Source organism: Seriola lalandi, unplaced genomic scaffold (genome assembly GCF_002814215.2).
Source record: "Seriola lalandi dorsalis isolate HSWRI2012SDOR001 ecotype SW California unplaced genomic scaffold, Sedor1 jcf7180002054883, whole genome shotgun sequence".
Lineage (NCBI taxonomy): Eukaryota > Metazoa > Chordata > Actinopteri > Carangiformes > Carangidae > Seriola > Seriola lalandi.
Window position 1 is genome coordinate 1,467,752 of NW_019525658.1, and position 14,597 is coordinate 1,482,348.

At 41.6% G+C, this 14,597-nt stretch overlaps 1 protein-coding gene across 1 annotated transcript in view; it reads left to right on the top strand.

Moving 5' to 3' along the window:
* niban2b (niban apoptosis regulator 2b) overlaps window positions 1-14,597 on the top strand; it is a 35,106-nt gene that overhangs the window by 7,802 nt on the left and 12,707 nt on the right. The window contains exons 2-5 of the mRNA XM_087171637.1: window positions 6,390-6,520; window positions 8,366-8,494; window positions 8,575-8,680; window positions 9,979-10,146. Of these exons, the coding sequence (XP_087027763.1) occupies window positions 6,390-6,520; window positions 8,366-8,494; window positions 8,575-8,680; window positions 9,979-10,146 (534 nt within the window). The remainder of the gene's footprint in view (window positions 1-6,389; window positions 6,521-8,365; window positions 8,495-8,574; window positions 8,681-9,978; window positions 10,147-14,597) is intronic.

Genomic DNA, 14,597 nt, shown 5'->3' on the forward strand with positions numbered 1-14,597 from the left:
AACTGATGTCTGATAAAACAAGCTGCCATGTAAACATGAGGTGGTGTTGGTTAGATTAGATAACCACGGCAGTGGAAGACAGCATAGTAGTATCATTAGAGCTGAGAGCTGGCCTCAGCACTGCTGAGGGCCCCTGGACAATTAGTGTGGAAGCACAACAAAGAGTCTGCTGGACTCAGAGCAGCAGCTCATACAGATCCCTGATATGTTCTTACAACCTCTAAATCTGAAGTTCTTACTTAAGTAAAACATCAATATTTGTACTTTGATACTTCTACTTCTACTTGTATTTGTACTTTACTGAGTATATCCATTTCATGCTAATACCCATAGACTGTAAATAAAGATGGACGTAGCCTCTGTGACATCACCCACAGGTTTCTAAAGAGCGGTGTTGAAGCTAAGAGTGAGCTGCTCCGCCTTTGCCATCTTGGCAGTGTCTGACTCCGCCCCTAACTCCCAGCTGATCCAAAAATGGTCAAAGAGGTGGGACGGGTGTGGAGCTGAGAAATCGCGGTAATCGACAGCGGTTATAGTGATAAGTAAAATTTAAACGGTAATAGTAACCGCCTGGCATTCTTACCGTGAAACCGTTAACCCTTTCATCTCTAGGCCTGACCCTAGGGTGGGAAATGTGACTAACTGTAATATAAAGTTGTTGAAACTAAAGTATCTCCATCTCGAGCAGCTATAACAATGAGTTTATAATATATGATAATGTTTCAGTCACAGGAGAGAGTGCTTTAACTTCTGTACCTTCACTTAAAGCAAGACCCTGTAACTTTTTCTCACCAGTGGAAATGGTTGCCTCTTCAGCCACAAGTGGTGATTACAGAACACTGATGTATTAAATGTAGTTGGGCTCCGAGCAGGGCTGGGACAGTGGAAGCAGTGTACCACTAGAAGGTACCGCCTTAAAACAAAGCCTGTCAATCACTCAGGCAGCAAACACAAAATCATCATCTCAGTACAAACCAGCAATCACACTGTCCACTCACTTCAAGTCAGCATTCGGCTGATCTGATTGGCATATTAACCCTAAATTTCAACTTTTACTCACTGACTTCCCTTGTACTTTTATTTGAGTACATTTTTACAGAGGTTACTTTTACTTCTCCTTCTAATTCCCCAGTTTTTCTTTTTACCCCTGATCTTTTGGTTCATTGTGTAACTGGCGGCACAAATTAATTACCTAGACTGTGACGGACCGCCGCACTCTACTTAATTAAGGGGAAGCACTGACTGTAAGTGGAATCATTGATCTTGTGAACACTTTGTTTTAAAGAGGACAAGATGATAAAACTGACCATTGCTCCCGTCCATAGTTCATGATCTAGGAAGGCATCCATCTTTAGGTTCGAGACTCTTTCTGGACTTGTTCTCTTTATTGTTCCACAGAAACAAAAAAGTGTTGTTTGTGAGTAGAAGTACTTCAATACATCAGCTTAGTCTCCATATGAATAGGGCTGAAGACAAGCATGGCAGAATCAGTCCTTGTCCTTAACTAATGGTGGGTAAAGACACCCCCCCCCCCCCCACAGTATGAAGAGAATCTCACATACAAACGTTCACACACTCATGTCCCAGGCTTCCTGAAAAGGCCCCATCAACGCTGCTCAGGAACAAATACCTCAAACAGTCATCACACACCCTCACGTTGGTGTGAGCGGCTACTTTGTTGGTGCTTCTCTGTTCTGGCAATGAAATGTGCCAAATTAGGGATTTTCTAATTCAGGAAGTGGACAGTCAGTGGAAATCCTGAAAAGTTTGCTGACATGCATTAATACAGTCAGGACGGTTAAATAAGGGCAGCACTATCTCTGAGTGTATCCCCTGCCGTCTTTAGTGTTTTTAGATGAATGAGGCCTTTGATTCCCCTCGGCTGTTTGATGCGGTCTGGTTGTCATGTGATTACGCCGAGTGACTCGTCCAAACCACTCTGAAGCAGCTGCTGTCAGTCAGATGGATGAAACAGAAGATCTTTAAACGCTGCTACGAGTCACGAATATCAATACTGATACAAATATCTTTGTACTGAGCTTTTCAAACAGCTCTTACATTATAATAAAGATGCTAAAGGTCCATATTTAAGTTATTATAGCAGTGACTTGAAGGAAACTGTAAAGGGCAGAGGCCAGCAGGGTCCATTCTCTGATTTGAAAGGTGCAGTTTTCACGCCTTCAAGCTTTCTCATGTGTAGTCATGGTCATATGCTGTGTGACTAAGATGAGTGAGAAAAAAATGCAGACGATTGCATTGTTTACCGTCTGCTGTGGATATTAGATTAGTCAGCCCTGACTGACCTATGATGTAGTCATCCTGCCCCTCCCACCCAAAAGGAGGAAGTCAGTCTGATGTGCACTAATGTTTGAGAGCTACAGTTCAGAGAGGTCACTGTTGGGATGAAGTCTATGGTTGACAAGTCATAGATGACATTCTCTGGAGTAGGAATTGGTGTTGGCTTGGTACTGACTGGAGCAAAATGTGTCATTGCTTCATAACAAAGGTCCATGTTGACGCATCATTTCTGCAGATTTGTCAGCTGCACATTCATCCTTGTTCTAGCACATCACAAAGGTCTTCTACTGGATGCAGGTCTTGGTACTGGGGAGGCCACTGAGGGTCACTGAACTCACTGACATGTTTGTGACGTGGAGCATGATCCTGCTGGAAGGAGCCATTAGAATATGCTGACCTGTGGACATGAAGGGATGAGAACATGAACTGAAGCTCCTCAGCTGTATCTGCAGGGTTTCATGCACTGCTGCTACATGATTGGCTGTTTGGATAATTGCTCGAATAGGCAGGTGTAAAGGTGTTCCTAATAAAGTGAGTGTCTTTATTGAGAACTGAAAGCTTGATGGCTGAATAGATTTGCACAGCCTTGTAATGAAAAATGGCAAATGTGGAAAAAAAAAGAAAAAGATGAAAAAGAAGACGTGGCATTTTCCTCTCCATCTCTCCCCTTCCGCCATCTTTTTTTTTCCCTTAGCTAAAGTTCACATTCCTCTTGATGCTTCCTGTCCAAATGGCCAGAGGACAATTCACTTGACTCTTTAAGCATGTGCCTGTTCAGGAGCGAACACACTGCGATTATCACACTGATCTTCAGGGATTACATTAGACGGCGTGGCCTGAGAGACACACGGGATATCCTCGCTGCTTGTTAGCTCTTAGTGTTTTTTGTCGACCCCTGTGCTTACAGAAGCAACTGTGTTTCATGAAGTGTGATGGACTGTATGTGGGAGAGAGGTGAGGAGAAGGCCGACTGTGGTGACTCATGTTGAGGGAATGTGGAGGAAGAACGGCTCTCTCTCTTTGGTCACCAGGATGTTTATTCAAGCCCGGTTGGATGGAGGAGGAGCTGATCGTGGAACGATTTACTACAGGAACGTTTACACTTTCACCTGATTCATCTTCGTTTCACACATATACAGTTTAGTACACACCTTCTAATTCAAAGGGTTTTCCTTATTTTTTTAAAATTATTTTCCACATTATAGAACAAACGGAAAACATCTGAACAATGAAATAACACACATGGAAGGATGTAGTGTAAACAAAGCAAGATTTTAGACTCTTCAAAGTGGCAGTCGGAAGGAGTTCATATATGTTGAGCACTTCTTGCAGCTTTTCTTTCACTCTGTATCCAACTCATCCCAAACTGTCTCAGCTAGGCTTAAGTCAGGTGACTGTGGAGGTCAGGTCATGTGATGCAGCACCCCTTCACTCCTCTTCTTGGTTAAACAGGCCTTACAGAGCCTGGAGGTGTGTGTTGGGTCATTGTCCACACACACACACACACACACACACACACACACTCGCCATCAAATCTCCTCCAGGCTTCACGATGGGAACCACTCATCCAGATACCATCCGCTCCCCTTTTCTGCGTCTCACAAAGACACAGTAGTTGGAACCAAAGTCTAATGTCCAGTCCTTGTGTTTTTTAGCCCAAGAAATTCTCTTCTTCTTCTTCTTGGCCTCCCTCAGTTGTGGTTTCTTTACAGCAGTTTGACCATGAATTCCTGATTCACACAGTATCGTCCAGACAGCTGATGTTGAAATGTGTCTGCTGCTTGACCTCTGAAACATTCATGTCGGCTCAAATCTGAGCTGCTGTTAATTGGCGTTTTCCGGAGGCTGGTAACTAATGACCTTCTCCTCTGCAGCGGAGGTCAGTCTTGGTCCTTTCCTGGGTTGGTCCTCATGAGAGCCAGTTTCATCACAGCGTTTGATGCTTGTTGCAGATTAATTTGGATTTATTCAGTCATTCTGACTGAGCCTCATGTCTTAAAGTTATAATCTATAAAAACAACTAGACCTTTGTTCTATATGTTATTGAGTTGAGTCCATCAATTCTCAAACCAGAGAAATCTGTGATTTTAATCATGGTAACGTTTCATTGGTCGCCTGTCAGTGACATCATATCCTCTATGATCATGCGTCAGTGTGTTTGTCTGACAGAAGCTCAACATTGACTTTTATCTAGTATCTACTTCTTACACCTTGGTGGTTTTCAGCTCTGTATTTGAAGCAGATGAAGGAATGATGGGTTGTTATTTCTCTTTACTTCATTGATCAGTTCTTGACGTAATATGTATTAGTGCAGTTCTCCAATAGAGCTATTTACTGTACACCGACATTACAACAACACAACTGATGGTGTCAAACACATCAAGAAGGCAACAAATTCCATTAATTAACTTTTGACAAGGCACACCCATTAATTGAAAAACATTCCAGGAGACAACCTCATTAAGTTCGTTAAGATAATGGCAGTATTGTGCAAAGCTGTGGCCACTGAAGAATGTGAAATATGAAACATATGTTGTTGTTTTTCTTACACTTTTTTGTTTACTACATGATCCCATATGTTATTTTATAGTTCTGGTGATCTATTGTTCTAGAGAGAGAGAGAGTGTGTGTGTGTGTGTGTGTGTGTGTGTGTGTGTGTGTGTGTGTGTGTTTGTGTGTGTTAAAATATGTCTTTTTAAAAATCTTTTCAGGATAAGCGGTGTAGCTGATGGACGGCATCAGTAAACTCAGTTCAGTACACTCGGAGGTTATTTGTCTGCTATGACCATGTCGTGTATGGGGGCTAATTTTAGAAGTTAACAAACACACTCACAAACACACTACATCAATATTTCTATGTAATCAATTCAGCACTGAATCTGTTTGCTTACTTTTCTCTACTTGTGCTACTGTTACACAGCTTTTTAGTGGTTCAAGCATGTAGTGGAAATGTTTCATTGTGTTATTGAACTGTTTGCTATTGACTGTAAATTCTTGTGTCTCTTTGGAAGGTGCCGAGTCCCACCCATATATGGCTCTCAATGTCCACCATATTGTATTGTCTGCTATTTGAATTATACTGAACAAAACATTTTTCATGAGTTGTGATGATAAATAATGAAATAAAAATAAAGATAAAATACTTTCTAAGCTCACGTGGGCTTCTTTCTCTTACATTTTGTTCTCAAATCTCTTCAAATCCATGTGAGTCAGCATTACTCCTTTGCATAGATAATTCATCCACCTGACAGGTGTGGCATATCCAGATGTTGATTACAGAGCATGATTGTTGTGCAGGTGTGCCCTGGGCTGGTCGCAATAAAACGTCACTCTAAAATGTTATAGTTTAATTTGGAAATTTATTAGACATTTATTGTAATGTGCAGTGTTTTTGACATGTTATAACATGTTTCCCACACGTGTTCCACATGTTGTAACCTGTGGTAACATGTTTTCCACACATGTTCCACATGTTGTAACCTGTGGTAACATGTTTTCCACATGTGAAAAGTTGAGTACATGTGATTAAAGGTGGGAAACACATGGGAAAAACATGGGGAATTCATGTGGTTTTTCTACAAGGGATTTCCTATTTATGCTTGATTATGTTGATTATGAGAGTGGCTGCAATTTAACACAAGTTACATGGTCCTCATTTGAACTTTTTGCAATGGAGAGGGTGTGTGTGTGTGCGTGTGCGTGCGCGTGCGTGTGCGTGCGTTTGAACCATGTGTTTATCGGACCTTGTCTTGGCCTGTGGAAATGTTCTCATTTTTTGAGCGACTGTATTTGTTGATGTTTCCTAAATCATCTTGATAAGACACTGATTAGAATGACTGTTGTTGTATAACCATGCCACCCCACCCTGGAGCTGTAGCGCTCACTATGCTCATTGTTTGAAACACAATGTGATACACAATGAGCATTACAGTCATTGCACACACACACATCCGTGTTCAATGTCTAAATATGAAAAATGCCTAACACCACAATGTAGAACATTTCTTGAACTTAGTGACCCTACTTTCCTAACTCTGTGTGTGTGTGTGTGTGTGTGTGCGTGTGTGTGTGTGTGTGTGTGTGTGTTGCAGCTCGGACTGGGGAGGTTATCGGGGAGTTTGGGCATCTGTATGAGCAGCAGTACGCAGTGGCTCTCTTCAACAATGTTCGCCTTGACATAGAAGGAGGAGGTGGCCCTCAACCTCAGCTACTACACCGCAAGGTAAAGCATCCCCCCTTCCACCTCCCCACCCCAACCCCCCCTCTGTAAGACAGTTTCCACTTTACTCTACACTGGTGTTGAGTTCACCTTGTGAGTCATGATGACAAAATGTGTTCCTGGAGACTCCTACTACAGCAGGGATTACTTTATATTGGCAGGTGTTCTTATGTCTGTGAACAGATTTTGCAGCCGTGGAAGATGCACTGTGAGCTTGAGATCAAATTCAGGAGTCAGAACCAGACTACTTTATAGATCCCCTGGGGGGGAAATTAGGTTAGGTTACAGTTGCTCCCTTAGCAAGGAATAGAGAACAGCAAGTGGATACAAAGGTAAAGATACAAAGATAAAGATAACATATGACGTAAAATATAAAAATATGTACTTATGCTATAATATATAAATAAAAATATGTAAGGATATGAGTTTAAAAGTGCTCTTGTCTGAAAGTGTAAGAATTGCACAGTTCATATAATTTAATAAGTATAAATTAGTAAATTATAATGTGACGTCTGCTGCTGGTGAGAGAAATCCAAGGGCCAGTCTATTGGCTCTGAGAGTCAGACGCTCGGAGGGACAGGGTGCAGAGTTTGATGGCCACAGGGAGGAATGACTTCCAAATTGTCTGAACCACTGGAGTCATGTGACCCTGAGCCTTTTAGAGGGTGGGCCTATACGCTCACTACGCATGTTGTGTAGCGCTCCGCAAATTATGCAAGGACAACACCTCCCCCTCATGTTAAAGCGGGTGTCAGTGTTTACAACTGTGATGAGAGGATAAAGTGCAACTATCACAAAAAGAGTGAAAAACACCATGACAGTAATCAGGTGACCTTGTTCTCTCCAAGTTTGATGTCACTTAATAACAGGGGGGTAACGTTAGCTGCTAGCTTAGCAGTGAAACCTGAGGGAGCCAGTTTGAATGGGCCTGATGCAGCTGTAGTCTATAGGCTTGTGTTTGCACTGTCAGGTGTGACTCTGTAGGCAAAAACATGTGCAGGCCTACGCATCAAATTGATCAGGGATCAGGGAAGGAATAGAAATTTAAATACAAATTTCATCATATATCAAAATACTGCAGACAACAGAGCCAGCAGTAAATTACCAAAGTGTTTACAGAGATGAGATTTTTTTCTCCTGGGACGATGGGGCACATTGACCGGGGGGGGGGGGGGTTGTGTCAGAACATGGGTAACTAAATCCTGAGATGAGCACTAATGTCATCCATCAAGCGGGTCCTCACATCTCTGAGAACACCACAGAAAATTATACATAAACAAACATATACATCATACAATACATGCAATTACTCTCTCACCTGAAAAATATCTTATCTTCTTGAAGTCTTATTGAAGTGATATAATAATAATAATAATAATTATGATGATTGTCATTAATATCAAATATTAAGAATTCTAGTAAAACTTAGCCTAAGTGCAGCAGGGCGGTACAGTGAATACTTTCTGGTGCTATAGAGATGCTGGAAAAGCTCATATGAAGACATTTTTTTTCTTTGACCATTGACAAAACCCTAAAAAAACACATAATAGTGTGTCGTGATTGTAAATAGCTTTATCTGCTCTTTACAGTCTGTTGACACACACTGACTCACACACTGAAGTTACGTCTGGAGTCCGGTTCAAGAGTCTGCCAAGGAATGCAGTCGGCTCCCTTGAGGAAAATAATGCTAATTGACTAACGGATTCATTAGAGATGTGCATTTTTATAAAACACTGGCTGTTTCCCCGCTTCTCTAGCAAAAAAGGAATTCTTAAATGATCTGAGCTGCATATGTGTCTGTTTGCCTCTGTGGATTATAAGGTTTGAGCTGAAATGTGCATTCCACAGATTCCTCTGGAAAACAAGTCCATCTTCTCTGGCTCACTCTTCCAATACCTGGAGGAGAACAAGAAATGGAGGAACCACTTCCTCTTCGTCCCAGACTCCTATAACATCAACTATTATGACAACAAAGCGGTAAGGGGAGAAACGGTCCAGACAGTCTGTTCTTAGTTGATGCCAGATTGATTAACTCTGCTCCCTGTCTTATCTACCAGTCCCATGACAGACGCCTCCATCCCAAAGGAACCATCAACTGTGCCGGCTACAGAGTGCTGACATGTATGGAGCAGTACCTGGATCTGATTAGCAGTAGCCTGCCTGGTAAGGAGTTGGAGGAGGAGCAGGAGGTGGATGAGGATAGAAGGGGAGGTGGGGAGGGGAGGGGAGTTGATGAGGCTGAGGCTGGTACATTCATGCTGGTAAATTTACACAGGATATTTTTATGTCACTTTATATCATAGCCAGTGGTTTCTAACACAATTGTTATTCTCTGGATCGGCAAACAAATTGTACAAACCCACAGACCAACATAAATAATTTAACGCCGTATAATAATAATTAAACACCATATAATAATTTTTAAAAATTGGCACAAATCAAGGATGAACTGATAAGATGTTGATGGTCAAAGGTCGCGCTGACCTCACAAAATAAGTAAATAAATAAATAAAGTATCGCGATTTTGGGCTTGTGAACGCAACATGTACGTAACGCCTTGAAAGAATTTCTTTTAAATTTGGTAAAAACGTTCACTTGGAAACTTATTAGATTTTTAAGGCCAAAGGTCAAAGTCACAGTGACCTCACAAAACATGATGTTGTCCTTGTGAATGTGACATCTCTAGAACTCCTGAAGGGAATCCCTTTGAATTTTGCACAAATGTTCACTTGGAATCATGGATGAACTGATTAGAGTTCATCAAAGGTCAAATGTCATGATGACCTCAGAAAACACTTTTTAGTCATTACTCAAGACTTCACACAGCAATTATGACAAAATTTCACACAAATGGTTCATATTCTCTATGAGTGTGGATGAACAGGGATGTAACCTGAAACTAGTCTGAGTGGAGGAGGCAGACGACCACCAGGAGGTGATTCCAGTTTGTTTTTTTGTTTTTTTTTACATTAAGATCCAAACATTGCTTCCTGAGAAACTGACAAGAATGTAAAAATATTCTTCATCTCACAGTGTAAAGGAAAGTGATACAACAATTTCTGGATCTGCCACTTTAACCAAATCCACACCTAAACTTAATGGCCCTTGCCCCCCTCCCTCCACCAGGTTTGGTGCCAATCAGTACAGTACTTTTTGGGTAATGCTGCTGACTGACTGACTGACTGACTGACATAGGTGAAAACAGGAAATAAAATGATTATGGTGGTTGATATTATATTGTATTATGTTACGATTGTTGTTCCACCATATATTATCAGAGTATTAGTGTTATCACGTGCTGTATTCCTCCAAACACCAACCTGTTGAAGATTATTTATCTTGTCTTCCATGTCATCTTCTATGTTTCTGTAATGCTGGACCTGCTGAAGATACTGTACATCAACATCGTCATGAAATGAAAATTTATTATAGGAATTCTAACATCCTGCGTGTTTTTCCAGGTGTGAAAGCCAAGGTGGGAAGTTCACCCTTCCTAAAGTGTGCCAGCCAGTTTCCTCTGATCCTCTGGCACCCGTACGCCCGTCACTACTACTTCTGTGTGACGACAGAGAAGGAGCAACAGAAGTGGCTTGCTGTCCTTCAGGACTGTGTTCGACACGCCAACGACGGTGAGCCCTGCCACTGATCCACACAAGTTCTTCTTCCACACACACGGTTATAAATGCACTGATGGACAAAAGATATCAACGGCTTTTAGGATGAGTGGCAGTTAGACCGTTGTTGTTTTTGATGATTGGTGGATCGCTGACAAAGCAATGACAATTTCTGAGTTTATAATGATTGTGTATTGCACGAAATGTTCAGAGGCCAGAGTTCATGACATCACAAATTTCATTCTTCACTCATCATTTTTTTCCCAGATCGTAGGCAAATGTGTCTTCTTTCAGACAATGTGTTTATCCAAGCACAGAGACTTACAGAATTTGGACCAGGAGCCTTAGAGTGATGGGAGTACCAACTTCTCTGATGTCTGTGCTGTTGATCAAACATTTAACTGTCCAGCCACACACTGCTTCCACACCACAAGACATGGATTTACACACATTTCAACAGTAGTCTCTGCTTTGGCTTTAGCTGATAGGATTTAATAGTAGAGTTCGAGAGGTGTCTCTCAGCTGAATCCATATCTCACTCACTAGAAATTGAGCACTTAGGATCACCATGGCAACCTCTGGGTGGTGAGAGACATACACAGCTGATTATGATCAGTTAATTTGACAACTTCCGTGATGTCTGTGGTGTTCCACTGACATTTGGCTTTTTTTGTTCAGTTTGTCATTCTGACTGACTCCACACAGTCAGACAGGCAGGCAAATTCAGCTTTATTTAATGTTCATTTCTGGCGTTTGAAACAATGAAACTCAGCTTCAGACTTTTCTCAGCACACAACGGTGCAGTTTAGCTTCAGCTTGTCTAGTTATACTAATGCTCTAAATGAGTTGAGGATTTATTGATGTTATATGTGGCACTTTTTTAATAAGAAGGTACACAACGCTATACTTTGTTAAAACAAATTAAGATACAAGGTATGCATGTCACTAAGAAGCCGTACCCTGATGCCCTGGGGCAGGTTCAGGGGATAAATGTGGACTTTGATTTGGTGTGTGGCTGCCCAGGGCTACAAGCTGAAGGGAGTGACTCAAAGCCTCCTCACAAGTGGCTTCTAGAACAGTCTGAGACTGAATAGCTGTGGCTCACACGTGCCGGGTGTTTGCTTGCTGTACTGCCACAGAGACGTTTTGGGGAAAACATTGAATTGTGTTGAGAGCAAGAATACCTTCATCCCAGAACAGGACCTTCAGATTCTGTATTCTGCACAGAAACTGTGGATTGGTGTTGATAACAGCTGTGGGTTCTTTTGCCATCATGGCACATGAAAATAAAAGTCGTCAAAGTCAAACATTCACTTGTACTCAAGGATGAACTAGAAAAATTAGAAAAATTAGAAAATTAGATTTTGGGGGTCAAAGGTCAAGGGCATGGTGACCTCACAAAACACAGTTTTGGCATTGTGAACATGATATCTCTGTAACCCCTTGAGGGAATTTATTCATTTTTTGGTGGTCAAAGGTCAAGGTGATCTCAGAAAACACTTTGTAGCCATTACTCAGGACTTCAACAGCAATTATGACCAAATTTCAAACAAATGATTCATACTTTATATGATTCTGGAGACACAGAGATGTAACCTAAAAGTAGTCTGAGCAGGCTGAGGCCGACAACCGTGAGGCGGTTATTCCAGTTGTCATATTTTTGAATTGAGGAGCAACTCAATGTTTGTGCTGTTCCAGTCCCTTTCCAATGTGAAGCCACATTCCTGAAAGTAAAGTAATATATGCACTTTTCTTTGCACTCAGTATCTTGTATCAGAATGGTTAAGCTGGGTGGGTTGACCAAACATTTTTACTCTGTTGTGATAAATCAAAAGTTCTCAGTGAAGATTTAACTTTATCTTATCTGTCAGATAGATGATATACATTCTAATCCTCCAGGTACACAGAAAGTGCAAAGGCATGTGTGTTGGTTAAAACTAAGCACATCATTAAATTCAACACATGGGCAGGTGCTGAAAGGAGTGGACAGCAGTGCCAACATAGCCAACTTTTTCAAGCAAGTTGTTTCCATAGTGACACAGTCAGTAAGTCGCCCTCGCTGGGGATACAAAGGTCAGCAGTTCAAAACCCCAGATGACCAATGTCTACTTTTAGCAATAATACAGCAATTCTTGCACATGCATGTGGTATATACTGAAGTTCAAATTGCCCCCAATGTAACATTGCAAAAGTAAAAGGAGCAGTTCATTAATGCTAGGTTTAAACACAGCGCTCCTCATCCCAACAACAACAGTCCCGTACAGCAGTCTTCTGGACTTCATGTGAGTATTGTAAGTGATTGTGTGGCAGCAGCTGGGACATGACCTTGGTTGTACTTGATAACCTGCTCAAAGGTGAAGCTGCTTCATAAGTCTAATCAACTCTGACTAAAGAAGTAAACATACAGCTAGCATCTCATGTGTTCCTTTACGACTGTGCTGTCCACTAAGCTGCTGTTGTCTGTGACAGGGTAACGCTGGCTAGCTAAAAGCACAAAGTCTAAGAAATAAAGTATGATTTTGATGTAATCTCTGACATAGCAATAATAATAGTTTAGGGAGTCCACGACTGAGCACATTACTGCGGATACTCAGCTGTACATATAGCTGCTACAGTAATAGGTGAATGTGAAACTGGCACAGGACTGAAAGCAGAAAGAATAAATACACCATGGCATCATGCCATGACTTATGTACCTGGTTGCCATGGCTCTCAGGTCAGATTAGCATTGTGCAAGAGGTAGGAGCCACGAGAAACCTGTGACTTACAACAGGAGCTTTGTTCTAACTTCACCTCTGCTGTTTACGCTCACAAAGTGTTCATTAACTGACAGCTGCTGCGTTTCTTTCACCAGACCTGCACAAACACTATCAGACACACAGTCTGTAGTTATTTTAAGGTGGAAATGGAAACTGACAAATGTGTTTTTGGGACTGTGAGTGGTGTGCTTTAATAAATGAGTAATTACAGTGTAGATCTGTACAGCTTTGCAAACTGTTTGTATTTGAGGTATACACAGACGCAACTAGTGGGACTTCCTACAGTTCAGACTGATTAAGGACGTGTTGGACATCCAACAATCAGGACACTTGTATAAAATAAATAACCCTTGATCTACGACTCCTGAATAACCATCTCATAGAACCTGGACATTAAAGTCACTCCAGCTTTCTTAAAAAGTGGTTATGGGTAACAAGGTTTAAAAAGTGATCAAGTGGTGGACAGCGTTATTGTGATTTATGAGGTGTAAAAAACATTTAGTCAGGTGAGTCAGTTAAGTGGAATCAAAGATGGAGATATATTCCTCACTCACCAGCCGTGGTGCTTCTCAGCAGTGAGTTCAGTGCTGCCACTGGTGGCTAGAAGCCATGTTTTAGAACAGTGGTCCCCAACCACTGGGCCATGGACCAGTACCGGGCCGCACGAAAGAACAAATTACCTTTTGTTTTTGTTTGTTTTTTTTTAATTGATTAAATGCAACAGTTGCCTGATAATAGGTGATTATTATCATACAGGCCATTTGTGCAGTAATTACAGGCCTACTGAACTTGTTGCAGTGCAGTGAGAAAATTCTCTGATTTCCTTGTTGGGATTACTTTCCATGTTGACATGGACCGTGAGCCTGTTGTGCCGCTGCTGGAGTCGAAGAACCTGGATGAATTACCTCAGATTGACTCGTTTCTCATACTCCATTTCCCATGATGCAGCTCAAAACACAGCCACTGCTGATGTTCTGTCAAGAGCACCAAAAATACAGCAGTGAGGGGTGGCCAGACAGATGTGTTACGAGTCCACAGTAGAAAAGGGAACACTAGACACCCACCTGTCACTCACAGAGGCCACGCCCTCAATTATATATAACATTAATCCTTAATAAAATGTAAACAGGTGAGTTATATAAACAGGTGTCATGAAGGAGGAAATTAGCTCTAGAGACAAAACTGTTTTTGTACCAGGCTGGTTGGACATTTTAACATGGGAGTCTATGGGCTGGGCTCAGGTGGTCAGAGGAACTGCAGTTTTTGACACATCGGTGTTGGCTTCATTTTTCAGCCTCAGAGGTGCCGCATGGTTCCAAATAGTAAAGGCCAATAAAACGTCCATACATTTTCAGTCCTAAAACCTTAATATGAAAACCAGGAAAACACACAAAGTTGTGCAGTTGAACAAATTAAAACAAGTGGATTTTAAGATTTTCATTTGCTCCTTAATTTCTCAGCAGTGCAGGGCATTGATTGGAGGGCTGTGTGAGTTGTGAGGGCAGGTACTGTGAAGAACCTGAAAGAGGAAACACCACCAATAGTCAACATGCCTGAGCTGTGACACACCAGCTGTGACGTATGAGCAGCTGAATGATTCCATATGTTCTCTGTGTACCACACGAAGCACTTCGACCTGCTCTGACTTTTAACAGCTCTGTTAAACAAGGTGTGAGAGCACCAGTCACAAATCATTCTTTTTCACAC